The sequence below is a fragment of the Lepidochelys olivacea genome (genome assembly GCF_965140295.1).
Source record: "Lepidochelys olivacea isolate rLepOli2 genome assembly, chromosome: 5".
NCBI classification, from domain to species: Eukaryota; Metazoa; Chordata; order Testudines; family Cheloniidae; genus Lepidochelys; species Lepidochelys olivacea.
In genome coordinates this window covers 71,961,573-71,989,136 of record NC_140415.1, presented here as the reverse complement: position 1 = coordinate 71,989,136, position 27,564 = coordinate 71,961,573, and the positions used below count along the sequence as shown (strand labels likewise).

Genomic DNA, 27,564 nt, shown 5'->3' with positions numbered 1-27,564 from the left:
AAGGCTTTTGACACAGTCCCATGTGGCATTCTCATGAGCAAACTAGCCTAGACTAGTGGTCTAGATGAAATTACTATAAGGTGATTACTATAACTAGTTGAAAGACTGTACTCAATGAGTAGTCATCACTGTCAAAATGGGTTCATTGTCAAACTGGGAAGGTGGGTTAGTGGGGTCCCACCAAGGTCAGTCCTGGCTCAGGGACTGTTTAATATTTTCATAAATGACTTGTACAATAGAGTGGAGAGCATGCTTATAAAACTTCTGGATGACACCGTGCTGGGAGAGGTTGCAAACACTTTGGAGGACAGGATTAGCATTCAAAATGATCTTGATAAATTCCAGAACTGGTCTGAATTCAACAAGATGAAATTCAGTAAAGATAAGTGCAAAGTATTCACGTGAAAAGGAAAAACTAAATGCATAATTACAAAATGGGGAATAACTTGCTAAGTGATAGGCTCTACAGCTGAAAAAGGATCTGGGTTTATAATGGATCACTAATTGAATATGAGTCTTATATCATTCTGGGGTGGATTAACAGGAGTTTTGTATGTAGGACATGGGAGGTAATTGTCCCAATTATTTGGAGTATTGTTTCCAATTCTCGGTGCTACACTTTAGGAAAGATGTGGACAAACTGGAAAAAGTCCAGAGTAGAGCAAGAAAAATGATAAAAGATTTGGAGAACCTGACCTATGAGGAAAGATTTTAAAAACTGGGCGTGTTTAGTCTGGAGAAAAGAAGACTGAGTGGGGACCTGATAACAGTCTTCAAATATGTTAAGGGCTGTTATAAAGTGGACTGTGATCAGTTGTTCTCCATGTCCATTGGAGGTAAGACAAGTAGTAATGGGCTTAATCTGCGGCAAGGGAGATTTAGGTTAGATATTAGGAAAAAAACTTTCTAACTATGGGGCAGTTAAGCTCTGGAACGGGCTTCCAAGGGAGGCTGTGGAATCCCCATCATTGCAAGTTCTCAAGAGCAGGTTATACAAAAACCTTATCAGGGATGGTTTAGATTTACTTGATCCTACCTCAGTACAGGGAGCTGGGCTTGATGGCTTCTGGAAATTCCTTCCAGCCCTACATTTCTATGATTCTAAGTAACATTGTGAAGTTTGGAAAATGGTGTATACTGAGAGAAGGTTTAAAACTCTGAGTTGAAGTATAGAGCTACACTGGATCCCTTCATTTTAACTTGGAAGATACAATGAAATATTGAACGTTTGAGAATGTTTTCAGTGAAGAGTTTCTACATCTAGCTCTCCCCTCACCCTGTTTCCTGTATGCTGGGAAAGACTCTGTTTGTGTTCTGTACTAGCCACAGTTTACATCTTCACAGAGCAGTGCCTTTCCTCTTTAGAGACTTTTCCAAATATATCGTTACTGAATGGACAGTTGGGGCATTTGGCAGGTTGAGAGGCAGTTTGGAATCGTGGTGGAAGCATGTTATTTAGCATGATGTTTTTGCAAACAAAATCAGAAATGAAATAGATGAAGTGAGCTGTTGCTCACGAAAGCTTATGCTCAAATAAATTTGTTAGTCTCTAAGGTGCCACAAGTATTCCTTTTCTTTTTATAGTTAGCAGTGTTGACATTTAAATTGTCATTGATAGATTTTAGAGTTAACTCACTGAGATGAGTGGCAATTCACACCTTTTAGTGCTGTTGTTTCAGATTGTCTGCAGACTCTGAAGAAAACAGTCCTTCAGTGAACATTTTGTTTCACAATTATGAAGGCTAGAAATATAATTTTTTTTAAAATGAAAAATCTAAGTCTGGAGCAAAATTTTGCAATTTGGGGTGTAGAAGAGGTGATTCCTGTGGCAAATTCCATAACCACAGAATTGGGAAATACATATGACCCTGCTGTGTATTAGTAAATACAGCAGTGAACCAAAAATCCACCAAGAAAGAAATCTTGCCCTAACAAGTTTTCTCTGTAGTGGGCTTTGGATCCTCTTCTTACCCATGAACTCTTGTAAATGGGGGCTAAGCTCAGCCTCAGCTTGCTTCAGCTCCTAAATTTTGATAAGGAGGTAGATGTCTACAATCATTATTTCTACTGCTCCATCCACAGAGAGGAGCAACCTCTATCCACAGTGCAGATGGAGTCATTTACATAGCCATGAGAGGTTTCTGTATTCATGCTGGAGGATGGCATTCCACTACTATTTTTGCCTCTACATTGCACACGTCTCTTCCCTGTCACATGTAAAGCAAACACAGGGAGTGCCAGCCTGGGAAGACACCAGCTGATTAGATCTCCACTCTTCTTAACCAGAAGAAAGGAATGGGGAGATAAGAAAAAGAGAGACAGCATGTATTACAGGATTTTTGAAATCTTATGACAAGATCCTGGGCCCCATATCACATCTTGGATATGGATGATATTAGACACAGGAGTGAAACATTTCACCAAGGCAACATCTGCAGGCTAAAGCATAAGATGTGAAGTGTCTTTGGAATACACATTGATGAATCCTTTTGAACTGATGCTGGTATATTCATAAGTTACAGTCTCAATAACGTTTATATGAATGCTACTGAGTAATTAACAAAAGTATGATAAATCCCAGTTGGGAATGAGATTGCAGAAGTATTACTTCAGCCTTACAATGGAGAACCTTATTGAGTATGTTGCATCTATGACCGTTATTAAGGGAAGAGTAAAATTAAACACTGAGGATGTGTACATTGTTAAAGGCTTTGGATTTACTCATATTTTTATGCGAAGTAATAAATCCCTCCTCACTGGTAACATACCTAGGTTTCTGTTTTTCTCCATTATTTCTCTACCGTATATAACTAGTGAAAGTTGCTGGTTGCTTCAATGATACTTACATGGAGAAGGAGAGTCGGTTTTCTGCAGATAATTTGTGATACGGTCCTGCAGTAGACTCCAAACTGAGGTTTTGCATTAAAAGATTAAGGTTTCCAGAGCACTGCTATAGGGAAATCATCCCCTAAATGGTCTCTCTTTCTCTTTCTGATTTATAGTAATGACGCAGTGATTTAAAATAAGACCTTTTTGCTTTTTAGGCCTGAAGATGTATGCTGTGAAGTATTTTTGGGACAGCAGCAGGAGTATTTTTGGGCGTTAGCAGCAGGTAGACAAGGAAAGTTTTGCCACTGTAGTTAACATCAATTTAATATTTAATATATAAGGTAACAGCGTGTAGCAGACACAGTGAACGCTGGAACCCATTTTATCTGGAGCAAGTAGGAGCACAGTGCCATGCAGTGAAGGAAGGTCTAAGTCAATACCACGGAAGCATTGCTTACCTATTCAACAAGCTTTGTTAATACGATTTATTTTAACAACTGTTGTAGCATTGAATTGAGAGTCAGCGTTCTTATTCATTATACCGTTTACAGGGGTCAGGTTCCTGCTGAGGCAGAGCTGGATTACTTAGGAGTGGCCAAATCACTGGAAATGTATGGAGTAGATCTCCATCCTGTCTATGTAAGTACTGTTTTAATTGAAGCTAAATATTTTAAATTTGATGGCATGACAAAAAGTCTTTAAAACTTAAATGGAAAGCTGGGGATGGGGCAGAAATCACTAGGGATTGAGTAAGTTTTGATAATTCTGCAGCAAAATTTGGATTCAGGTAAAAATTCCACTACATTTTCCTTAGCAAAAGCGGAGGCCAACATAAAGGAATTTCCTGAAGAAACAAAGGAATCTTTCTGATGCTAGAAACGTAGCTGAGCCCTGTAACCCACAGGGAACACAGGTTAGCGTGTTGTTGAAAACTGAGAGAACCTACGACTGGTTTCTATCCATGATCGCAGCTGGATGCCACATAGAACGTTACTGAGTCACTCCCAGCAATCATTTTAACTCTTGCCCAATACTGATGGATCCAAGAAAATTATGGTGAAAATACATTGTTTATGAGATTCTCAGTAGTGATTCAGTGTAAACCCTACAAAGGTTTCAGAAAGTTTTCTTTCTCTTTGGTGCCCTGCCCAAAATATCAGGGGGTTTTAAACCTCAGAAGACTCAAATTCTTCATGGCCTACAAATGCTTTGAAACTGAAACACTAAGTAACAGCCTTGGTAGAGCCAGGAGGCTATATAGTATTAATAAAGGATGCTTTCCTCCTTATTCCAGTCACAGAGTCTCACCACAAATGTCTTGGCTTGGCTTAGAGACTATTCCTTGTCAGTTCGCATCTCTTCCCTTCAGGATTTCATCCTGTGTGATTTTGAATATTTACCATGAATTGCAGAGGCAGCTGCAATTTGCCATCAGAATTTTCATGTTATCCTGTACCAAGTTGATTGGCTATATAGACCCCAACAACTTAAGAAGTATTTCATATGGGGAAGGCACTGGGTCCCTCCTTATCATGAGCTTTGTCATCCATTGTGAGAAAAGTGCTCTGAATCCCTCATTGCAGTTGGTTTATTTAGGAACCCTCTCCAGCATCATGAGGGCAACAGTGTTTCAGTAAGGAGAAGGTGTCTCCAATCATGTTACGGGGAAGCAGGTCAGACTAACATTATACACCTTAATTCAAGAGTTATGGCATTTGTTGGGTGTCATATCTTGATAGGGGATTTATTCTCTGGCTTTTGTACCTCTCATCCTCCCTCATGAGATCCTTTCTTTTCCAATGGAAAAATGGAGACCCTCATGCCCCAGATCTTCCTGAAAGTACATGTTCATTTGTCCATGACATGGTAGGAAGTCCATGTTCATTTGTGAAAAACTTTGGCCTTTGTGGCTGGGCTGCGCACAGCGGTGGGCCAGGTAGAAGAAATCTAAATCAGCAGATCAGTCTTTGGGAGATGAAGGAGCAGCAAAATAATTTCAGATTGGTGGAGCCTCTTGCAGAAATATAATTTTAAGGTAGGAAATAATTTTTTAGGGGGCGGGTTGGCATGGTGCTCGTTAAAAAATTATTTGGACATTTGTCTGAAGGAGAGTACCAAGAAAATGTGGGTTCAGAAGAACAGCCTGTAGAATATTTCAAGAGACCTCTCTTCTGCTGGAAGTCCTTTCCTTGTGCCTTGCCACATTGGTAGCTTCTACCTCCTTACACGTGGTGGGGTTAACTAGTAGTATTTAAAAATGGCTTTTATTTAATGTGGTACATGGATGCTGATTAGATCAGGGAGATGATTCGTTGTGTCATTTTCTGTGTCTCCTTTTGATTACAGTTTTTGACCCCTCCATGGTTTCCCAATATGATCATTACATTTTTCAGTTCTGCAGGGACCAGAAGTTAGTTGAGCAGACTGATTATTCATGTGTCTTGGTTGGTATGGTAGAATGAACCTATTCTAGCATTCGGAAGTATATTTACATTATGAGTAAATACTGTATCTTATGCAGTGTGAAGTTTTGACTGTAATTAGTTTCTTTAGATTTTTAAAGAAGAGAAATATGGCAATTTAGTTGTTGAATTGTTTCTCTTACCTGATTCATGTAAGTAATCCTTACTTATGAGAGCAATCCCACTGAAGTTTATAGGATTACTCCCATGAGTAAAGTTACTCAAGGAAGAAAGAATTTTGTAGGTTTGGGTGTTTAGCTTACTAAGATGATGATGATCATAGTAACCACTTGTACAGTGGTTTTCATTAGCAGATTTCAAAGAGCTTTACAAAGGAGGTCAGTATCATTATCCCCATTTTACAGATGAGGAGACTGAGGCACAGAGAGGTTAAAGTAACTTGCCCAAAGTTACCTAGCAGCAGAGCCAGTAATAGAACCCATTTCTCCTCAGTCCCACACCAGTGCTCCATTTACCAGGCCACTGCTTCTTAGATGATATCTATAAAAATAAAATTGTGGTTGTAAGTAATAAAATGACATCTGTTCTATTTTCCAGGGTGAAAACAAGTCTGAATATTTTTTAGGATTAACACCTGTAGGAGTTGTTGTTTACAAGAATAAAAAACAAGTAGGGAAGTATTTCTGGTATGTACAACATAATATTGCAGACTGTATTAAAATAATGTGGCTAAAAGGAAAAATAAACAATACCGAATATACGTATGATATGACTGGTTAGTTTTATGAGAACTAAACTGATGTACTTGTTGGAATCATGGATCTTTCTGTCTAGATTAAATTGTCTGTGTTCTATTTCTAATATTGTAAGAGATGGTTTTAAATTTCACCGCTCACATTAAAGTGTTTAAGTATCACTTTTTTTCTTGTGAGTAATATATGTGGAGCACTGGTAAAAATGATTATGTATGAATGGCTTACTGAAACTCTCCTTTCAATTTTTTTTGTTTCTTCTTTGTGTATTTCTGATGTGTTGGATTTAAATACCATAACACTTCTCTTTATCTTTTTTTCAACATTTAGGCCTAGAATTACAAAGGTTCACTTCAAGGAAATGCAGTTTGAACTTAGAGTGCTGGGAAAAGATGTAAGTTTTTTATTTTAAGTCTGAAGGAAGAAACTGTGAAACTAATCAAGTTAAGAGTTTGGTGTGTTCCGTGAAATGAAACTATTATTGCCAGTTTTGCTTTTAATCACTACCACAAAAACTTTTCTTATATTTAAATGTATTCCCATATGTAATCTTTCTTGATGGGTATTTGTAGTTAGGGTTAAGTTTTCTCTCTTTCCCACCTGCCTATTTTTCACTTTGCAGGGAAGGCAGAAAAGCCCTATTGAAGCAGAGCAGAATGAGACTTTATAGTATATTATCAAGATTTGTTTTTCTATGCCATCAGTAACGCCTGCGATTTAGAATGTTGCAGAATGCCTATTCATGTACAAACAAGTCTGAGTTCTACTTTAAAGTAAATGACATATAGGTAATGCTGTAGTTACTGTCTGATGGTACATGTATGTAGTAAGTATTTATATGAAAAGCCTGGAATTATTTCAGATGTTTAACAAACTGAATGGGAAATCTGGAAGCTTGAGAAAGGAGACATAGGTTTACAGTGTAGTTGACTCATAAACTTGTTGAAAGTTCTATATTGTGCTCATAATAGGCCATCTCCCTGATGGCATTTGGCAGTTTCAAGCCCTGACAGGTATTTTTAGAAAACTGTTTAAGAGAACAGCAAGAACAAGGGTGTGAAAGATCGTTAAAATCTGCACTGCAACTAATGCTTCTTTGAGGTGCTATTGCAATACTCTGTATTCTGACAGTATAGGGAGATGCCAGAATGTCCCAACATATCCACCTTCCTGTTTTTGATACAATGTTTTTTTCAAAAAAAGAAAAGGAGTACTTGTGGCACCGTAGAGACTAACAAATTTATTTGAGCATAAGCTTTTGTGAGCTACAGCTCATTTCATCAGATGCATTCAGTGGAAAATACAGTGGGGAGAAGAGTACCCAGAAGTCACCTACTACAGGACAGGCCCAACAAAGAAAATAACAGAACGCCACTAGCCATCACCTTCAGCCCCCAACTAAAACCTCTCCAACGCATCATCAAGGATCTACAACTTATCCTGAAGGACGACCCATCACTCTCACAGATCTTGGGAGACAGGCCAGTCCTTGCTTACAGACAGCCCCCCAACCTGAAGCAAATACTCACCAGCAACCACATACCACACAACAGAACCACTAACCCAGGAACCTATCCTTGCAACAAAGCCCGTTGCCAACTGTGTCCACATATCTATTCAGGGGACACCATCATAGGGCCTAATCACATCAGCCAGACCATCAGAGGCTCATTCACCTGCACATCTACCAATGTGATATATGCCATCATGTGCCAGCAATGCCCCTCTGCCATGTACATTGGTCAAACTGGACAGTCTCTACGTAAAAGAATAAATGGACACAAATCAGATGTCAAGAATTATAACATTCAAAAACCAGTCGGAGAACACTTCAATCTCTCTGGTCATTCGATTACAGACATAAAAGTCACAATATTACAACAAAAAGACTTCAAGAACAGACTCCAATGAGAGACTGCTGAATTGGAATTAATTTGCAAACTGGATACAATTAACTTAGGTTTGAATAGAGACTGGGAGTGGATGGGTCATTACACAAAATAAAACTATTTCCCCATGTTTATTCCCCCCCCCCGCCTCCCCCCTCCCGTTCCTCAGACGTTCTTGTCAACTGCTGGAAATGGCCCACCTTGATTATCACTACAAAAGGTTTTCTCTCTTTCCCCCCCCCCCAGCCCCCGCTCTCCTGCTGGTATTAGCTCAGCTTAAGTGATCACTCTCCTTACAGTGTGTATGATAACACCCATTGTTTCATGTTCTCTGTGTATATATATCTCCCCACTGTATTTTCCACTGAATGCATCCGATGAAGTGAGCTGTAGCTCACGAAAGCTTATGCTCAAATAAATTTGTTAGTCTCTAAGGTGCCACAAGTACTCCTTTTCTTTTTGCGAATACAGACTAACACGGCTGCTACTCCTGAAACATATGGTTTTTTGTTACTACAAAGGAGATTGGTTGATGAAATAGATAATTGTGTCAGTTGTCTTATCTTTCTGATTCTATATCATCATAATGCTGATTTATGCAGTTACACACACAGATAAGCAGAGCTGGCCAGTGTGGCTTGCCTGCTCCTAAATTCCAACATCATATTATTATAGGATATTCCCAAATTTCTTTTATTCCCTTTATATCCTGGAATAAATGCCAGCACCATGTGATATCACAGGAAAACTGAGACAAGAATTTGCAATATGATATGGGTGCAAAAAATGCCATTTCTGCATTGTGCTACATTCTGGGAGACATCCTACCCTGGAGGAGGAAGGGACTATTCCTTCTCCTTACAGATATAGTGTGACCACACCTGGAATATTGCATTCATTCCCAGGCACCTCAATTACCAGAAAGATACTGACAATTAGCATTAGCATTATAGGTACAGTAATTTCAGTCTGCTTTTCTAAAACGTTCAAGCAAACAAACCATATGAACTCTGGGTTAGTACTCTCTTGACAGCTGCTTTTCCTTTTTGGACTAGGGAATGTATGGGTGTGTGCATGGTGGTGTCTGCGGGTGTTCATACTGGATCCTTGAAACACAAATTGAAGTGATATGCCTAAAACACAAATGCGAACAAGGAATGGTGATAATTGGATGTTTTTATGCTCTTATACAGTCTAAGAAATGATGAAATTTTACAGCCAAATGCTGAAGTGTGTGAAATAATGGGGAGTTCTACATTAGCATCGAATCCTGAAACCCCTTACTTGAGTATCAGTTCAGTTCATTGTGGCTACTCACATAAACGAGGATTCATCACATGAATAAGGGTTTGCAGGATAAGGCTCTAACTTATCAGTCATGAATTATTGCCTAAGTGAATGAATGGGCTAAGAATGTTGATAGTACAAACAACACCATCACAAATGGTGCATTGTAGGACCAGATCAACTGTCTATTTGAGTCAAAGGAAAGACTTCCATTGACTTTACAGGGCTTTGGATCAGGCCCATAGTGAACTGAGACCCCAATTCAGCAACAAACACATGCCTAACTTTAAACATTTGAATTACCATAGACAATATTCCTGACTTATTTAGGTTCAGTATTTTGTCTGTTTACTTCTCAAATGATACATTGAGGCACAACACTGTGACTATCAGTACTTGTAATCATGAATGCATACCTCATGGGGCTCCTCACACGCTTCATTGGATATGTGCTTAAATACCTTGCTTGCTGAATGGCTGCCTTGGATTTCTTTTTTTAAGTTGCTGTAGTCTGTTTTGTGAACAGAGAAGTTCAGTCTTGGAGCCACCAGTTTTGCACCTTTCACAAACACTATGTTAATTTTTTATATTAAAAATAAAGAAAAAATTTAAATTGTTGCCAGAATATTGACATAAATACAGAGTTAAAAGTAATTGGTGCTGATTCTTTGTCTCTAGATTTTGTGGGTTTTTTTTTTTTTGAGAGATGGATGTTAATTAAATGGAGCTCTCTTAACTCCCCTTGACAGAACGATGATGATGGCGAAATTCTACAAATGAGAATTTCCTGTCTCTTAGGTAGGACTTTACAGCATAGGGGATTCTCATAGACTTTAAGGCCAGAAGGGACCATTGTGATCATCTAGTTTGACCTCCTGCACATTGCAGCTGCAGAATTTCACTCACCCTCTACTGTAATAGACCCCTAACCTCTGCTTCAGTTACTGAAGTACCCAAATCATGATTAAAGACTTCAAGTTACAGAGACTCCACCATTTACCTAGTTTAAACCAGCAGGTGACTCATGCCCCATGCTGCAGAGGAAGGTGAAAAAAAAACAACAGGATTTCTGCCAGTCTGACCTGGGGGAAATTCCTTCCTGACCCCAAATATGGCAATCAGTCGAACCCTGAGCATATTGGAAGTCCCACCAGTCAGACACCTTGGCAAGATTTCTCTGGAGTAACTCAGAGCCCTCCCCATCTACTGCTCCATCTCTGGCTGTTGGGGATTTTTGCTAGTAGCAAAAAGAAAAGGAGTACTTGTGGCACCTTAGAGACTAACCAATTTATTTGAGCATAAGCTTTCGTGAGCTACAGCTCACTTCATTGAATAAATTGGTTAGTCTCTAAGGTCCCACAAGTACTCCTTTTCTTTTTGTGAATACAGACTAACACGGCTGCTGCTCTGAAACCTTGCTAGTAGCAGTTGCAGATGGGCCACGTGGCATTGTAGTCACTCTCATCATGCCATCCCCTCCATAAATGTATCAAGCTCCATCTTGAAGCCAGTTAGGTTTTTTGACCCCGCTGTTTCCCTTGGAAGGCTGATCCAGAACTTCACTCCTCTGATGGTTAGAAACCTTCATCTAATTTCAAGCCTAAAATTGTTGATGGCCAGTTTATATCCATTTGTGTTTGTGTCATCATTGGCACTTAACTTAAATAACTCCTCTCCCTCCCTGGTGTTTATCTCTCTGATGTATTATTAGAGAGCAACCATATCTCCCCTCAGCCTTTGTTTTGTTAGGTTAAACAAGCCAGCCCCCTTGAGTCTCCTCTCATAAGGTAGGTTTTTCATTCTTCTGATCATCCTAGTAGCTCTTCTCTGCACCTCTTCCAGTTTGAATTCATCTTTTTAAATGGGGGAGACCAGAATTGCACATAGTATTCCAGCTGAGGTCTCACCAGTGCCTTGTATGAGTGCAGTAACACTTCCTTATCTCTACTGGAAATACCTTGTCTGATGCATCCTAGGATTGCTTTAGCCTTTTTCATGGCCAAATCATTTTGGCAGCTCATAGTTATCCTGTGATCAACCAATACCCCCAGATCTTTCTCCTCGTCTGTTGCTTCCAACTGATAAGTCCCCAGCTCATAGCAAAAATTCTTGTTATTAGTCCCCTAAGTGCATGACCTTGCACTTTGCACTATTAGATTTCATCCCATTTCTATTGTCTTGTATTATATTCCTGTCCTCCTCCGTATTGGCAATAACTCCCAACTTTATGTCATCTGCAAATTTTATTAGCATGCTCCCACTTCTTGTGCCAAAGTCATGAATTAAAATGTTAAATAAGATTGGTCCCAAGACTGATCCCTGAGGAACTCCTTCAGTAACCTCCCTCCAGACTGACAGTTCACCTTTCAGTATGACTCCTTGTAGTCTCCCTTTAACCAGTTCCTTATCCACCTTTCTATTTTCACATTAATCCCCATCTTCTCCAATTTAACTAATAATTTCCCATGTTAAACTGTATCAAATACCCTACTGAAATCCAGGCAGATTAGAGCTACTGCATTTCCTTTGTCTAAAAAATCAGTTATCTTCTCAAGACGATGATAAGGTTCGTCTGGCACAATCTACCTTTTGTAAAACCATTTTCTATTTTGTTCCCATTACTGTTTGATGATGTAGTCCATAATGAAGTAAATGAATTAATGCCCTATAATAATAATAACAACAAACTGTTCTTGAATATATTAAATGCTTTATGTAGAACACAGTTTTAATATCACAGTGGAAAGTCTGTAAACATAGTTATAATTTTAGGCTTTAATTTATATTTTCAACTATTGGCAGATGTAAATTAAAAGCAATCAAACCCACTTTTCACAGATATACCAATGTAGGGAGAATAGTCTCTTTGTTGCTTTTAGTACTTCGTGCAGTGGTGCTGCATGTTAACAGTTGCTTAATGGAAAGCCTTGCTTGTTTTCAGTTTCTCCTTAAGGCAAATGAAAATTAAGGTTGAGATTTTCAGAGCTGCCTAAAGGATTTGGATGCCCAATTCCCATTAAAATTAATGGACATTAAAATTAATGGAAATGGACATCTAAATCCCTAGATGGATTGACAGATTTCAGCCCAAATATACAGAGCACTGTCCTCAGGCTGGTTAAAGATTACAATATGGAGTTTTTGTGTCAGGGAAAATTATTTATCATTGATGCTAGTGAGCCTGTTTACATCATTTGGCTTTTCATAAACTCAGTGTTTCAACAAGCACAAAATATTTACTGTTGCTGCATTTATAATGAAATTAAGAGCTTCACCTTCTCTGTCTCTTATACTGAGATCTGTAGTGCTTCAGCAGTTCTCTTCCCTGAAAACCACTTGTATAATTATGACTTGTTTGTTCTATTTCTGTAAACCCATTTCTGCTGTGTACTAATATTACTATAAGGTAATTGGATTTAATGTACACCTAATTTATATCCTGTATCTTTTAATTTTTTTCTCCATTACACTTTCTCCATTATTTTTTCTCGTGCTTTTAAAAAATGGCAAAAATAGTATTTCACTGTCTCTGGCTTACCATTGCATAAGAGACCAATTACTTTGATCAGCTGGCAGAAATTTTCTTGCAGTGACGTTAGTCACTGGATCAATATAACATTGTCCCTCAACTTGAACTATGCTCAGAAGTAAGAGCATGTGTTAAGCATTCCATGAAAGCTTTAAATAGCAGCGTGAAGGAGTGAGCCTTTCCCATTTATAGATTGCAAAGAAAAAGTCTCTAGGTAAGACAAATAAAGTTAAGACAAAAAGAAAAGGAGTACTTGTGGCACCTTAGAGACTAACCAATTTATTTGAGCATAAGCTTTCGTGAGCTACAGCTCACTTCATCGGATGCATACTGTGGATCCGATGAAGTGAGCTGTAGCTCACGAAAGCTTATGCTCAAATAAATTGGTTAGTCTCTAAGGTGCCACAAGTACTCCTTTTCTTTTTGTGAATACAGACTAACACGGCTGTTACTCTGAAACCTGTCATTATGCAAAGTTAAGACAAATTCTGATGATAAACAAGTATATTTTGGTTGAGCTCCCCTTGGGAAAACTACAGGGTCTGATTGTTGCTGTGTGCAATCCTCATTAGGGTAAATGTCAGCTGTGTGCACTTTTGTTGAAATTCACCCAGGAACATAGATGGACACAAAAAGTCCCCCAGTGCAGCAGAATCATTGTGGTTACACTCCATGTGAATGGGTAACTGTTCAGTGGGTGCACAGAGGACACTGCAATTCCTGAATGTGACAGAACTGGGTTCCACACTAGTGATGCATAGGCCACTACAGAAAGGGGCTGAAGGAATGGGCCAAGGAATGGAAAAAGATTGTGGTTACATGTATCCAGTGGGCATGTATTTTTGCCAGCAAGTTAAAGAAGTATGGGCTGGATGAATGGACTGTAAGGTGGATAGACAGCTGGCTAGATCGTCGGGCTCAACAGGTAGTGATCAATGGCTCCATATCTAGTTGGCAGCCGGTATTAAGTGGAGTGCCCCAAGCGTCGTTCCTGGGGCCGGTTTTGTTCAATATCTTCATTAATGATCTGGGGGATGGTGTGGATTGCACCCTCAGCAAGTCTGCAGACGACACTAAATTGGGAGGAGAGGTAGATCCGCTGGAGGGTAAGGGTAGGATACAGAGGGACCTAGACAAATTAGAGGATTGGGCCAAAAGAAATCTGATGAGGTTCAACAAGGACAAATGCAGAGTCCTGCAGTTAAGGACAGAAGAATCCCATGCACTGCTACAGACTAGGGACCGAGTGGCTAGGAGCAATTCTGCAGACAAGGACTTAGGGTTACAGTGGACGAGAAGCTGGATATGAGTCAACAGTGTGCCCTTGTTGCCAAGAAGGCTAACGACATTTTGGGCTGTATAAGTAGAGGCATTGCCAGCAGATCGAGGGACATGATCATTCCCCTCTATTTGGCTTTGGTGAGGCCTCATCTGGAGTACTGTGTCCAATTTTGGGCCCCACACTACAAAAAGGATGTGGAAAAATTGGAAAGAGTCTAGCAGAGGGCAACAAAAATGATTAGGGGGCTGGAGCACATGACTTATGAGGAGAAGCTGACGGAACTGGGATTATTTAGTCTGCAGAAGAGAAGAATGAGTTGGGATTTGATAGCTGCTTTCAACTACCTGGAAGGGGGTTCCAAAGAGGATGGATCTAGGCTGTTCTTGGATGTACCAGATGACAGAACAAGGAGTAATGGTCTCAAGTTGCAGTGGGGGAGGTTTAGGTTGGATATTAGGAAAAACTTTTTCACTAGGAGGGTGGTGAAGCGCTGGAATGGATTACCTGGGGACGTGGTGGAATCTTCTTCCTTAGAGGTTTTTAAGGTCATAGAATCATAGAATCATAGAATATCAGGGTTGGAAGGGACCCCAGAAGGTCATCTAGTCCAACCCCCTGCTCGAAGCAGGACCAATTCCCAGTTAAATCATCCCAGCCAGGGCTTTGTCAAGCCTGACCTTAAAAACCTCTAAGGAAGGAGATTCTACCACCTCCCTAGGTAACGCATTCCAGTGTTTCACCACCCTCTTAGTGAAAAAGTTTTTCCTAATATCCAATCTAAACCTCCCCCACTGCAACTTGAGACCATTACTCCTCATTCTGTCGTCTGCTACCATTGAGAACAGTTTAGAGCCATCCTCTTTGGAACCCCCTTTCAGGTAGTTGAAAGCAGCTACCAAATCCCCCCTCATTCTTCTCTTCTGCAGGCTAAACAATCCCAGCTCCCTCAGCCTCTCCTCATAACTCATGTGTTCCAGTCCCCTAATCATTTTTGTTGCCCTTCGCTGGACTCTCTCCAATTTATCCACATCCTTCTTGAAGTGTGGGGCCCAAAACTGGACACAGTACTCCAGATGAGGCCTCACCAATGTCGAATAGAGGGGAACGATCACGTCCCTCGATCTGCTGGCAATGCCCCTACTTATACATCCCAAAATGCCATTGGCCTTCTTGGCAACAAGGGCACACTGCTGACTCATATCCAGCTTCTCGTCCACTGTCACCCCTAGGTCCTTTTCCGCAGAACTGCTGCCTAGCCATTCGGTCCCTAGTCTGTAGCTGTGCATTGGGTTCTTCCGTCCTAAGTGCAGGACCCTGCACTTATCCTTATTGAACCTCATCAGATTTCTTTTGGCCCAATCCTCCAATTTGTCTAGGTCCTTCTGTATCCTATCCCTCCCCTCCAGCATATCTACCACTCCTCCCAGTTTAGTATCATCCGCAAATTTGCTGAGAGTGCAATCCACACCATCCTCCAGATCATTTATGAAGATATTGAACAAAACCGGCCCCAGGACCGACCCCTGGGGCACTCCACTTGACACCGGCTGCCAACTAGACATGGAGCCATTGATCACTACCCATTGAGCCCGACAATCTAGCCAGCTTTCTACCCATCTTATAGTGCATTCATCCAGCCCATACTTCCTTAACTTGCTGACAAGAATACTGTGGGAGACCGTGTCAAAAGCTTTGCTAAAGTCAAGAAACAATACATCCACTGCTTTCCCTTCATCCACAGAACCAGTAATCTCATCATAAAAGGCTATTAGATTAGTCAGGCATGACCTTCCCTTGGTGAATCCATGCTGGCTGTTCCTGATCACTTTCCTCTCATGCAAGTGCTTCAGGATTGATTCTTTGAGGACCTGCTTCATGATTTTTCCAGGGACTGAGGTGAGGCTGACTGGCCTGTAGTTCCCAGGATCCTCCTTCTTCCCTTTTTTAAAGATTGGCACTACATTAGCGTTTTTCCAGTCATCCGGGACTTCCCCGGTTCGCCACGAGTTTTCAAAGATAATGGCCAATGGCTCTGCAATCACAGCCGCCAATTCCTTCAGCACTCTCGGATGCAACTCGTCCGGCCCCATGGACTTGTGCACGTCCAGCTTTTCTAAATAGTCCCTAACCACCTCTATCTCCACAGAGGGCTGGCCATCTCTTCCCAATTTTGTGATTCCCAGCGCAGCAGTCTGGGAGCTGACCTTGTTAGTGAAAACAGAGGCAAAAAAAGCATTGAGTACATTAGCTTTTTCCACATCCTCTGTCACTAGGTTGCCTCCCTCATTCAGTAAGGGGCCCACACTTTCCTTGGCTTTCTTCTTGTTGCCAACATACCTGAAGAAACCCTTCTTGTTACTCTTGACATCTCTGGCTAGCTGCAGCTCCAGGTGCGATTTGGCCCTCCTGATATCATTCCTACATGCCCGAGCAATATTTTTATACTCTTCCCTTTATACTCTTTGTCAGGCTTGACAAAGACTTGGCTGGGATGATTTTGTTGGAGATTGGTCCCTTCCAACCCTGATATTCTATGATTCATGGCAAATAATGTTTTTAGACCAGCGTGCAGGAATCTTAGACTCTGGGACGGCAACTGCAAAGAGAGTATGTATCTGCTCTGGCCAGGTTGGGATGTTTGTTCAGTATACATACACCCCAGCTTTGTTCTTTCTTCCAACCGCTTTTATTTGGGTGTGGTATGTGGGAGTGGCTTGTGTATTTGAGTGAATTAAATCCACTTACAGGAGAAGGTACCCTTAAATCTTGACTGTAGCAGGTCTTTGACAGGTTCTATGAATAGTGCATGTGAGAAGTATTTATACATGCAGAATATCTTACTATACTTTTTCACTATTTCCCTTCTTGAAACTAGAGCTGTGCAGAGGATGGAAATTCCATTTTGCAAAGGAATTTTGAAATTTTGATTAGTTTTTAATCCGAACGAAATCTGAAAATATCCAAATTCTCTGCAAAAGAAAATTCTGAAAAAACCCATTGTTTCAGATTGATCAAAATGTTTTGTTTTGAGAAAATTGAAACATTTTATTTTATTCTAATTTTTTGTTGCATTATAATATAACCCACAATTTAAAACAAACAAAACAAAGTCATTTCAAAATGAAAACTCAAAATGTTTCATACTGACAATGTGAAAGAAAATGTAGACTCAAATGAAGTAAAAATCTTAAATGAATCCACCTGTTCCATAGAATCTCTATGGATAGTAATTCCATGCTCTAACAAGAATATAACAGTAGGGATCTATTATTGATCACCTGACCAGGACAGTGATAGTGACTATGAAATGCTAAGGGAGATTAGAGAGGCTATCAAAATAAAAAACTTGGTAATAGTGGGGGATTTCAATTATCCCGATATTGAGTGGGTACATGTCACCTCAGGATGAAATGCAGAGACAAAATTTCTCGATACTTTAAATGACTGCTTCTTGGAGCAGCTGGTACAGGAACCCACAAGGGGAGAGGCAATTCTCAGTTTAGTCCTGAGTGGAGCACAGGATCTGGTCCCAGGGGTAACTACAATAACACCGCTTGGAAATAGTGATAATAAAAAATAACATTTAACATTCCTGTGGTGGGAAGAACATCTCAGCAGCCCAACACTGTGGCATTTAATTTCAGAAAGGGGAACTATGCAAAAATGAGAAGGTTAGTTAAACAGAAATTAAAAGGTACAGTGACTAGAGTGAAATGCCTGCAAGCTGCATGGACACTTTTCAAAGACACCATAATAGAGGCTCAACATAAATGTATACCCCAAATTAAAAAGCACAGTAAAAGATCTAAAAAAGAGCCACCGTGGCTTAATAACTATGTAAAAGAAGCAGTGAGAGATAAAAAGGCATCTTTTAAAAAGTGGAAGTCAAATCCTAGTGAGGTAAATAGAAAGGAGCATAAACACTGTCAAATTAAGTGTAAAAATGTAATAAAGCCAAAAAGGAGTTTGAAGAACAGCTAGCCAAAAACTCAAAAGGTAATAAAATGGTTTTTAAGTACATCAGAAGCAGGAAGCCTGCTATACAACCAGTGGGGCCCCTGGATGATCGAGATACAAAAGGAGCACTTAAAGACAATAAAGTCATTGCAGAGAAACTAAATGAATTATTTGATTCAGTCTTCATGGCTGAGGATGTTAGGGAGATTCCCAAACCTGAGCTGTCCTTTGTAGGTGATAAATCTGAGAAATTGTCACAGTTTGAAGTGTCATTAGAGGAGGTTTTGGAATTAATTGATAAACGTAACAGTAACATGTCACCGGGACCAGATGGCATTCACCCAAGAGTTCTGAAAGAACTCAAATGTGAAATTGTGGAACTATTAGCTATGGTTTGTAACCTGTCCTTTAAATCAGCTTTTGTACCCAATGACTGGAAGATAGCTAATGTAACGCCAATATTTAAAAAGGGCTCTAGAGGTGATCCCGACAATTACAGACTGGTAAGTCTAACGTCAGTACCAGGAAAATTAGTTGAAACAATAGTTAAGAATAAAATTGTCAGACACATAGAAGAACATAAATTGTTGGGCAAAAGTCAACATGGTTTCTGTAAAGGGAAATCATGTCTTAGTAATCTATTAGAGTTCTTTGAAGGGGTCAGACCCTATGGGACTGGGGGGATCCAGTGGACATAGTGTGCTTAGATTTCCAGAAAGCCTTTGACAAGGTCCCTCACCAAAGGCTCTTACATAAATTAAGTTGTCATGGGATAAGAGGGAAGATCCTTACATGGATTGAGAACTGGTTAAAAGGCAGGGAACAAAGGGTAGGAATAAATGGTAAATTTTCAGTATGGAGAGGGATAACTAGTGGTGTTCCCCAAAGGTCAGTCCTAGGACCAGTCCTATTCAACTTATTCATAAATGATCTGGAGAAAGGGGTAAATAGTGAGGTGGCAAAGTTTGCAGACGATACTAAACTGCTAAAGATCGTTAAGACCAAAGGAGACTGTGAAGAACTTCATCTCTTTTCTGCCTCATCTGTGGCATAAAAGAGACAGAACCAGGGCAGAATATCTGGCCTTCTCACGCTAGCTGCAAATTTAACTTAAAATCCTATCCAAAAAAATAGAGCAATTTGTTCATGTTACTTAAGAATTACAAACAGTGGGTCAGTTTACACTCATTGAAACCAATGGGGTGGTGTGAGTGTAAACAAGTGCAGAGAATTTGATCCACTAACTACAGAGTTTTGTGCTTGTCTTTTTTTCCCCGCGTACCCACTCAACTATCTGCTACTTGTAGCAGTAAGAGTTGTGTAGTGGTTAATAGGTGAGTCACCACTAAACAGCCTTCTGTTTAAAGTGCAGTGGAATAAAATTCCTTTGCAAACCTGAAGGGGTGGCTTATTTTTCAGGTTTATTTTTTAGCCTTTTGTTAGTTATTGTTTAGTAAAGTTTTTGTATTGTTTCTTTACGAGGCTAAGGTATTTAAAATCTTGAAGTGCTTATGCAGTAATAGCACAGGTTTATTATTATTTTGCTACTTGAGTTGTATGATGTACTTTAAGATAATTATCTTCTTGACTGTAGAGATGACGTGACCTTGTGTGACCCATAATACAGTCTCGATTGCATAAGCTGGGATTGGTATGCATTAGGTAAATGTATTAAAAAAAAACAAAACCCTTAAGAATATTTTCTGTTGGAGGAAACAAATGATAATCTCCAGATATGTGTCTAACTTGGCAAAGAATAATGTTTTGCTCTCAGCTACTGCTTCCAAATATGTATATTCTGCTATTGTTCATCTTACTGAAGCAGAGTGGCAATGTATATGTGGCCAGATCTTCACCTGTACTGAGTTTACACTCTATTCATCTCACAAGAGTGGGGAGAAGGAGAAGTTGCTGTAAATCACTTTTCTGCTTCTATTAACCTGGTCTGGCTGGGGGCCAAAATAGTCCCTGTCATAAATTAGTGTAGCCTAAGGGTTACTATATGTTATGTTGACTGCCACAGTCCCATAGGGTCTGACCAGTCTGTCAATTTATACCAGCTGAGACTCTGGTCTATACATTTTAATGTAGATGCAGTCATAACATCCTAAAATCTGCTTCTCTTGTTTCACTTTTAAAAAAAAAACTTGACATTAAAAATGTGATTAAAAATCCTAGCTCTGGATTTGTCATACACAGTAAGAGTGAATTGTATTTTGCAGTAGGTGGAATCTTGCTCCTGATTGCCAGAGATTCACATGTTGCGTGATTCTCCTGTTGTATGTCCAGCACGGTAGATTTGGAATTCAATAGCCCCCAGACCCCAGCAATATCTGAGATTGTGTTTTTTTATTAATTGAAGCTATATATTGTTGCAAATTAGGGTGACCAGATAGCAAGTGTGAAAAATCGGGATGGGAGTGGGGGGGTAATAAGAGCCTATATAAGAAAAAGCCCCAAATATTGTGATTGTCCCTATAAAATCAGGACATCTGGTCAGCCTATTGCAAATATAAGTATCATCTATACTCTGCAGCAAATCAGTCTCTTTAGATGAAAGAGTTGCATCTCCCAGTTTCCAGTACTTGCAATGGTGATGATTCCTATTGCAGGCCCCTCTTTTGCTGTAATGTCTTTAGGAAAAAAGGTCCTTCTGGGTAAAGCCTGCAGCTTATCTGGGGACATATTCAGTCTTTGGTAATTTCACCTCAATATCCCAGCCATCGGTGTAATCTTCTGCAGTGGAAAAATATAAATAAAATCTCTACAAGAATGAAGTGGCTCAGGTATATCCCTTATGTTTTTGTCATTGTGAGAGAATGAAACATTAGTTAATTATTCCAATCATCGGTGTAACCCCCCATTATTATTATTGTTTATTGCTTGTTTCATGTTTGAAGGAAGGCTTTCAAGCAAGTAATTTGTAACTTTCATGAACTGCCCAACAGCATTTAATAAGGGATGTAATCAATTTATTTGTTAGGAGTGAGATTTTGGATTCTGGGGAATGCACTAGATTAGTTCATGATTTACAGGTTTGTTTGCAAATCATAGTTGTTTTAAATGAAAAATGTGAGAAACCTGAATGGCCTCTACATGCACGCACACACATCATGCCGTATGTGCAGGCATCCATTTTATAAAACTAGCTACTAAAAATGGTAGAATTCCATTTATAAACACTTGTATATGTTATCAGATTATTGAGGAAACTCTTTTAGGACCTGAGTCTGTCACTCATACTGAGCGATAATTTACTACATGAATAATCCCAAGAAATCAGTGGGACTACTCAGGTAGTAAGGTACTATGTACTCAGGCTATGTCTACACTATGAAATTAGGTCGAATTTATAGAAGTCAATTTTTTAGGAATCGATTTTATACAGTTGATTGTGTGTGTCTCTGCTGATGAGATCTGCACTCACCTGTAGCTTGCCACGCTGGCCAAACAGGAAATGAGTTTCAAAAGTTCACGGACCTTTTCCTGTCTACCTGGTCAGTGCATCTGAACTGAGAGCGCTGTCCAGAGCGGTCACAATGGAGCACTCTTGAATAGCTCCCGGAGGCCAATACCATCGAATTGCGACCACACTACCCCAAAATTCGACCCGGCAAGGTCGATTTCAGCGCTAATCCCCTCGTCGGGGGAGGAGTACATAAATAGATTTTAACAGCCCTTTAAGTCAAAGTAAATGGCTTCGTTGTGTGGACGGGTGCAGGGTTAAATCGATCTAACGCTGCTAAATGTGACCTAAACTCGTAGTGTAGACCAGGGCTTAGTGTAACAGTGACAGAACTAGGCCCTTAATAAGTTAACTGGATGACCGATAGAGTTTAAGGTTATTCATTTTGAGTCTTGAATTTTATAGTTTGTTGAAAAAGATCAGTATAATCCTGGAAGGCTTATTTTAATGTCAGTAGACAAGATCTTCAAACATGAGTGTCTAAAGGTAGGTTTCTTATTCTGAGTTTAGAGAGACAAGGTGGGTGAGGTAGTATCTTTTATTGGACCAACTTGTGTTGGTGAGACAAGCTTTTGAGCTTACATAGAGCTCTTCTTAAGGCATAGGCAGCGAGTTATATGGGCCCGTGGTGCCTTGGCATCAGCAATATTCAGAGCCCAGTGGCTCAGCTCCACCAATATTTGGGGCTGGGTGTCCCAGCCGCCACCCTGCACCTCCTATGAGTGTCCCCCGGCCTCCCCTTGCTGCCCCCATGCACGGGAGCAGAGGGTCCCTGCCTCTGCTGTGCAGCTCCATGCTGCCTCCCTGCAGCAACTTCTACTTCAGAGACCTAGTGCCCCCCCTCCCCGCCCCAATCTCAACTGCCAGGGCAGACTGACTCTGAGCCTGCCCTTCCATCTCAGAACCTTCCCTTTTCCGGCGGGACCCTCCACCAGCACAGGAGGCCCCGCCGGCCACAGTCACCGCTCCTGCCCCATGCTGGGCAAGGATGCAGCCCCATCCCTCTCCCCCAGTGAGGCTACAGTCAGGAGCAACAGCAGGGGAGGAGGTGCATGCAGCACCCCCTGGCACCCACGAGGGAGATTCCTGGACCTGAGGGAGGCCCTAGGAGCACATGCAGTGACAGTGGTGGGGGTGAGTGTGCTGCTGGGGGGGCAGGAAAGAGGGGTTCCTCCCCCAGAGCTCGCTGCTGCCAGCAGAGAAAGGGCTGGGGGGAGTCCTCCACTCTGGCCCCTGTCCCAGAGCAGCCTGCCTACACCCCAGACTCATCCCCAGCCCTGCCCCACCCCCGAACCCACACCCCCAGAGCCCTCACCCCCCCCACACACACCCTCTGCCCCAGCCCTGAGCCTCTCTAACACCCCAAACCCCCCAGCGCCAGACAGAGCCCTCACCCCCCACACTCCTACTCTCACCCTGAGCTCCTCCCACACCCCAAACCCCTCATCTGCAGCCATACCCCACAGCCCTCACCCCTGCACTCCCTCCCTTTGCACCCCCTCCTATCCCCAAACTCCCTCCCAGAGCCTGCACCCCAATCCCCTGCCCCAGCCTAGGGCCTGCACCCCAGACCTCCTCCCCCACCCAAACTCCCTCCCAGAGCCTTGGGCAGGTGGGGGGCGGAGTTTGGCGGGGCAGGTTCTGGGCACCACCAAAAATTGTGCAAACCTGCCACCCCTGTCTTAAGGATCTTCTTCAGGACCTGAAGAAAGAGCTCTGTGTAAGCTCAAAAGTTTGTCTTTCTCACCAACAGAAGTTGGTCCAAATAAAAGATATTACCTCACCCGCCTTGTCTCTCTAATATCCTGGGACCAACACAGCTGTAACAACGCTGCATACAACAATTGAGTTTAGGCACTTTGGCCTGATTTGCAAAGATGCTTAAATATGGATTTAGTTCTTAGGGTATGTCTACACTACGGAATAAGGTCAAATTTATAGAAGTCGGTTTTTTAGAAATCGGTTTTATGTATTCGAGTGTGTGTGTCCCCACAGAAAATGCTCTAAGTGCATTAAGTGCATTAACTCGGCGGAGCGCTTCCACAGTACCGAGGCTAGAGTCGACTTCCGGAGCATTGCACTGTGGATAGCTATCCCACAGTTCCCGCAGTCTCCGCTGCCCATTGGAATTCTGGGTTGAGATCCCAATGCCTGATGGGGCTAAAACATTGTCGCGGGTGGTTCTGGGTACATATCGTCAGGCCCCCGTTCCCTCCCTCCCTCCGTGAAAGCAAGGGCAGACAATCGTTTCGCGCCTTTTTTCCTGAGTTACCTGTGCAGACACCATACCACGGCAAGCATGGAGCCCGCTCAGGTAACCGTCACCCTATGTCTCCTGGGTGCTGGCAGACGCGGTACAGCATTGCTACACAGTAGCAGCAACCCATTGCCTTCTGGCAGCAGATGGTACAATACGACTGGTAGCCGTTCTCGTCGTGTCCGAGGTGCTCCTGGCCATGTCGGCTGGGAGTGCCTGGGCAGACATGGGCGCAGGGACTAAATTTGGAGTGACTTGACCAGGTCATTCTCTTTAGTCGTGCAGTCAGTCCTATTGAACCGTCTTATAGTGAGCAGACAGGCGATACGGATTGCTAGCAGTCGTACTGTACCATCTTCTGCCAGGCAGGCAAGAGATGAGGATGGCTAGCAGTCGTACTGTACCATCTTCTGCCGAGCAGCCATGAGATGTGGATGGCATGCAGTCCTTCTGCACCGTCTGCTGCCAGCCAAAGATGTAAAAGATCGATGGAGTGGATCAAAACAAGAAATAGACCAGATTTGTTTTGTATTCATTTGCTTCCCCCACTCCCCCGTCTAGGGGACTCATTCCTCTAAGTCACATTGCAGTCGCTCACAGAGAAGGTGCAGCGAGGTAAATCTAGCCATGTATCAATCAGAGGCCAGGCTCGCCTCCTTGTTCCAATAAGAACAATAACTTAGGTGCACCGTTTCTTATTGGAACCCTCTGTGAAGTCCTGCCTGAAATACTCCTTGATGTAAAGCCACCCCCTTTGTTGATTTTAGCTCCCTGAAGCCAACCCTGTAAGCCATGTCGTCAGTCGCCCCTCCCTCCGTCAGAGCAACGGCAGACAATCGTTCCGCGCCTTTTTTCTGTGTGGACGCCATACCAAAGCAAGCATGGAGGCCGCTCAGCTCACTTTGGCAATTAGGAGCACATTAAACACCACACGCATTATCCAGCAGTATATGCAGCACCAGAACCTGGCAAAGCGATACCGGGCAAGGAGGCGATGTCAGCGCAGTCACGTGAGTGATCAGGACATGGACACAGATTTCTCTGAAAGCATGGGCCCTGCCAATGCATGCATCATGGTGCTAATGGGGCAGGTTCATGCTGTGGAATGCCGATTCTGGGCTCGGGAAACAAGCACAGACTGGTGGGACCGCATAGTGTTGCAGATCTGGGACGATTCCCAGTGGCTGCGAAACTTTCACATGCGTAAGGGCACTTTCATGGAACTTTGTGACTTGCTTTCCCCTGCCCTGAGGCGCATGAATACCAAGATGAGAGCAGCCCTCACAGTCGAGAAGCGAGTGGCGATAGCCCTGTGGAAGCTTGCAACGCCAGACAGCTACCGGTCAGTTGGGAATCAATTTGGAGTGGGCAAATCTACTGTTGGGGCTGCTGTGATGCAGGTAGCTCACGCAATCAAAGATCTGCTGATATCAAGGGTAGTGACCCTGGGAAATGTGCAGGTCATAGTGGATGGCTTTGCTGCAATGGGATTCCCTAACTGTGGTGGGGCCATAGACGGAACCCATATCCCTATCTTGGCACCGGAGCATCAAGCCGTCGAGTACATAAACCGCAGGGGGTACTTTTCAATAGTGCTGCAAGCTCTGGTGGATCACAAGGGACGTTTCACCAACATCAACGTGGGATGGCTGGGAAAGGTACATGATGCTTGCATCTTCAGGAACTCTGGTCTGTTTCAAAAGCTGCAGGAAGGGACTTTCTTCCCAGACCAGAAAATAGCCATTGGGGATGTTGAAATGCCTATAGTTATCCTTGGGGACCCAGCCTACCCCTTAATGCCATGGCTCATGAAGCCGTACACAGGCAGCCTGGACAGTAGTCAGGAGCTGTTCAACTACAGGCTGAGCAAGTGCAGAATGGTGGTAGAATGTGCATTTGGACGTTTAAAGGCGCGCTGGCGCAGTTTACTGACTCGCTTAGACCTCAGCGAAACCAATATTCACACTGTTATTACTGCTTGCTGTGTGCTCCACAATATCTGTGAGAGTAAGGGGGAGACGTTTATGGCAGGGTGGGAGGTTGAGGCAAATCGCCTGGCTGCTGGTTACGCGCAGCCAGACACCAGGGCAGTTAGAAGAGCACAGGAGGGCGCGGTACGCATCAGAGAAGCTTTGAAAACCAGTTTCATGACTGGCCAGGCTACGGTGTGAAAGTTCTGTTTGTTTCTCCTTGATGAAACCCCCCCGCCCCTTGGTTCACTCTACTTCCCTGTAAGCTAACCACCCTCCCCTCCTCCCTTCAATCACCGCTTGCAGAGGCAATAAAGTCATTGTTGCTTCACATCCATGCATTCTTTATTCATTCATCACACAAATAGGGGGATGACTACCAAGGTAGCCCAGGAGGGGTGGTGGAGGAGGGAAGGAAAATGCCACACAGCACTGTAAAAGCTTACAACTTTAAAATTTATTGAATGCCAGCCTTCTTTTTTTTGGGCAATCCTCTGTGGCGGAGTAGCTGGTTGGCCGGTGGCCCCCCCACCGCGTTCTTGGGCATCTGGGTGTGGAGGCTATGGAACTTGGGGAGGAGGGCGGTTGGTTACAGAGGGGCTGTAGTGGCAGTCTGCGCTCCAGCTGCCTTTGCTGCAGCTCAACCATACACTGGAGCATACTGGTTTGGTCCTCCAGCAGCCTCAGCATTGAATCCTGCCTCCTCTCATCACGCTGCCGCCACATTTGAGCTTCAGCCCTGTCTTCAGCCCGCCACTTACTCTCTTCAGCCCGCCATTTACTCTCTTCAGCCCGCCACCTCTCCTCCCGGTCATTTTGTGCTTTCCTGCACTCTGACATTATTTGCCTCCACGCATTCGTCTGTGCTCTGGCAGTGTGGGAGGACAGCATGAGCTCGGAGAACATTTCATCGCGAGTGCATTTTTTTTTCTTTCTAAGCTTCTCTAGCCTCTGGGAAGGAGAAGATCCTGTGATCATTGAAACGCATGCAGCTGGTGGAGAAAAAAAAAGGGACAGCGGTATTTAAAAAGACACATTTTATAAAACAGTGGCTACACTCTTTCAGGGTAAACCTTGCTGTTAACATTACATACATAGCACATGTGCTTTCATTACAAGGTCGCATTTTGCCTCTCCCCACCGCGTGGCTACCCCCTCAACCTTCCCCCCTCCCTGTGGCTAATAGCGGGGAACATTTCTGTTTAGCCACAGGCAAACAGCCCAGCAGGAATGGGCTCCTCTGAGTGAGGCATGAAGAAAAGCACTCTATTTCAACCAGGTGACCATGAATTATATCTCGCTCTCCTGAGGATAACACAGAGAGATAAAGAACGGATGTTGTTTGAACGCCAGCAAACATACACTGCAATGCTTTGTTGTACAATGATTCCCGAGTACGTGTTACTGGCCTGGAGTGGTAAAGTGTCCTACCATGAAGGATGCAATAAGGCTGCCCTCCCCAGAAACCTTTTGCAAAGGCTTTGGGAGTACATCCAGGAGAGCCGCGAATGCCAGGGCAAAGTAATGCTTTCACATGCTTGCTTTTAAACCATGTATAGTATTTTAAAAGGTACACTCACCAGAGGTTCCTTCTCCGCCTGCTGGGTCCAGGAGGCAGCCTTGGGTGGGTTTCGGGGGGTACTGGCTCCAGGTCCAGGGTGAGAAGTTGTTCCTGGCTGTCAGGAAAACCGGTTTCTCCGCTTGCTTGCTGTGAGCTATCTACAACCTCATCATCATCATCATCATCATCTTCGTCCCCAAAACCTGCTTCCGTATTGCCTCCATCTCCATTGAAGGAGTGAAACAACATGGCTGGGGTAGTGGTGGCTGAACCCCCTAAAATGGCATGCAGCTCATCACAGAAGTGGCATGTTTGGGGCTCTGACCCGGAGTGGCCGTTCGCCTCTCTGGTTTTCTGGTCGG

The 27,564-nt window shown here is 42.6% G+C and overlaps 1 protein-coding gene across 3 annotated transcripts in view; it reads left to right on the top strand.

Moving 5' to 3' along the window:
- EPB41L4A (erythrocyte membrane protein band 4.1 like 4A) overlaps positions 1 to 27,564 on the top strand; it is a 225,738-nt gene that overhangs the window by 115,975 nt on the left and 82,199 nt on the right. For all 3 annotated transcript variants that reach the window (XM_084627984.1, XM_084627983.1, XM_084627985.1), the window contains exons 8-10: positions 3,381 to 3,468; positions 5,850 to 5,938; positions 6,335 to 6,398. In XM_084627984.1, coding sequence (XP_084484110.1) covers positions 3,381 to 3,468; positions 5,850 to 5,938; positions 6,335 to 6,398 — 241 coding nt within the window. The remainder of the gene's footprint in view (positions 1 to 3,380; positions 3,469 to 5,849; positions 5,939 to 6,334; positions 6,399 to 27,564) is intronic.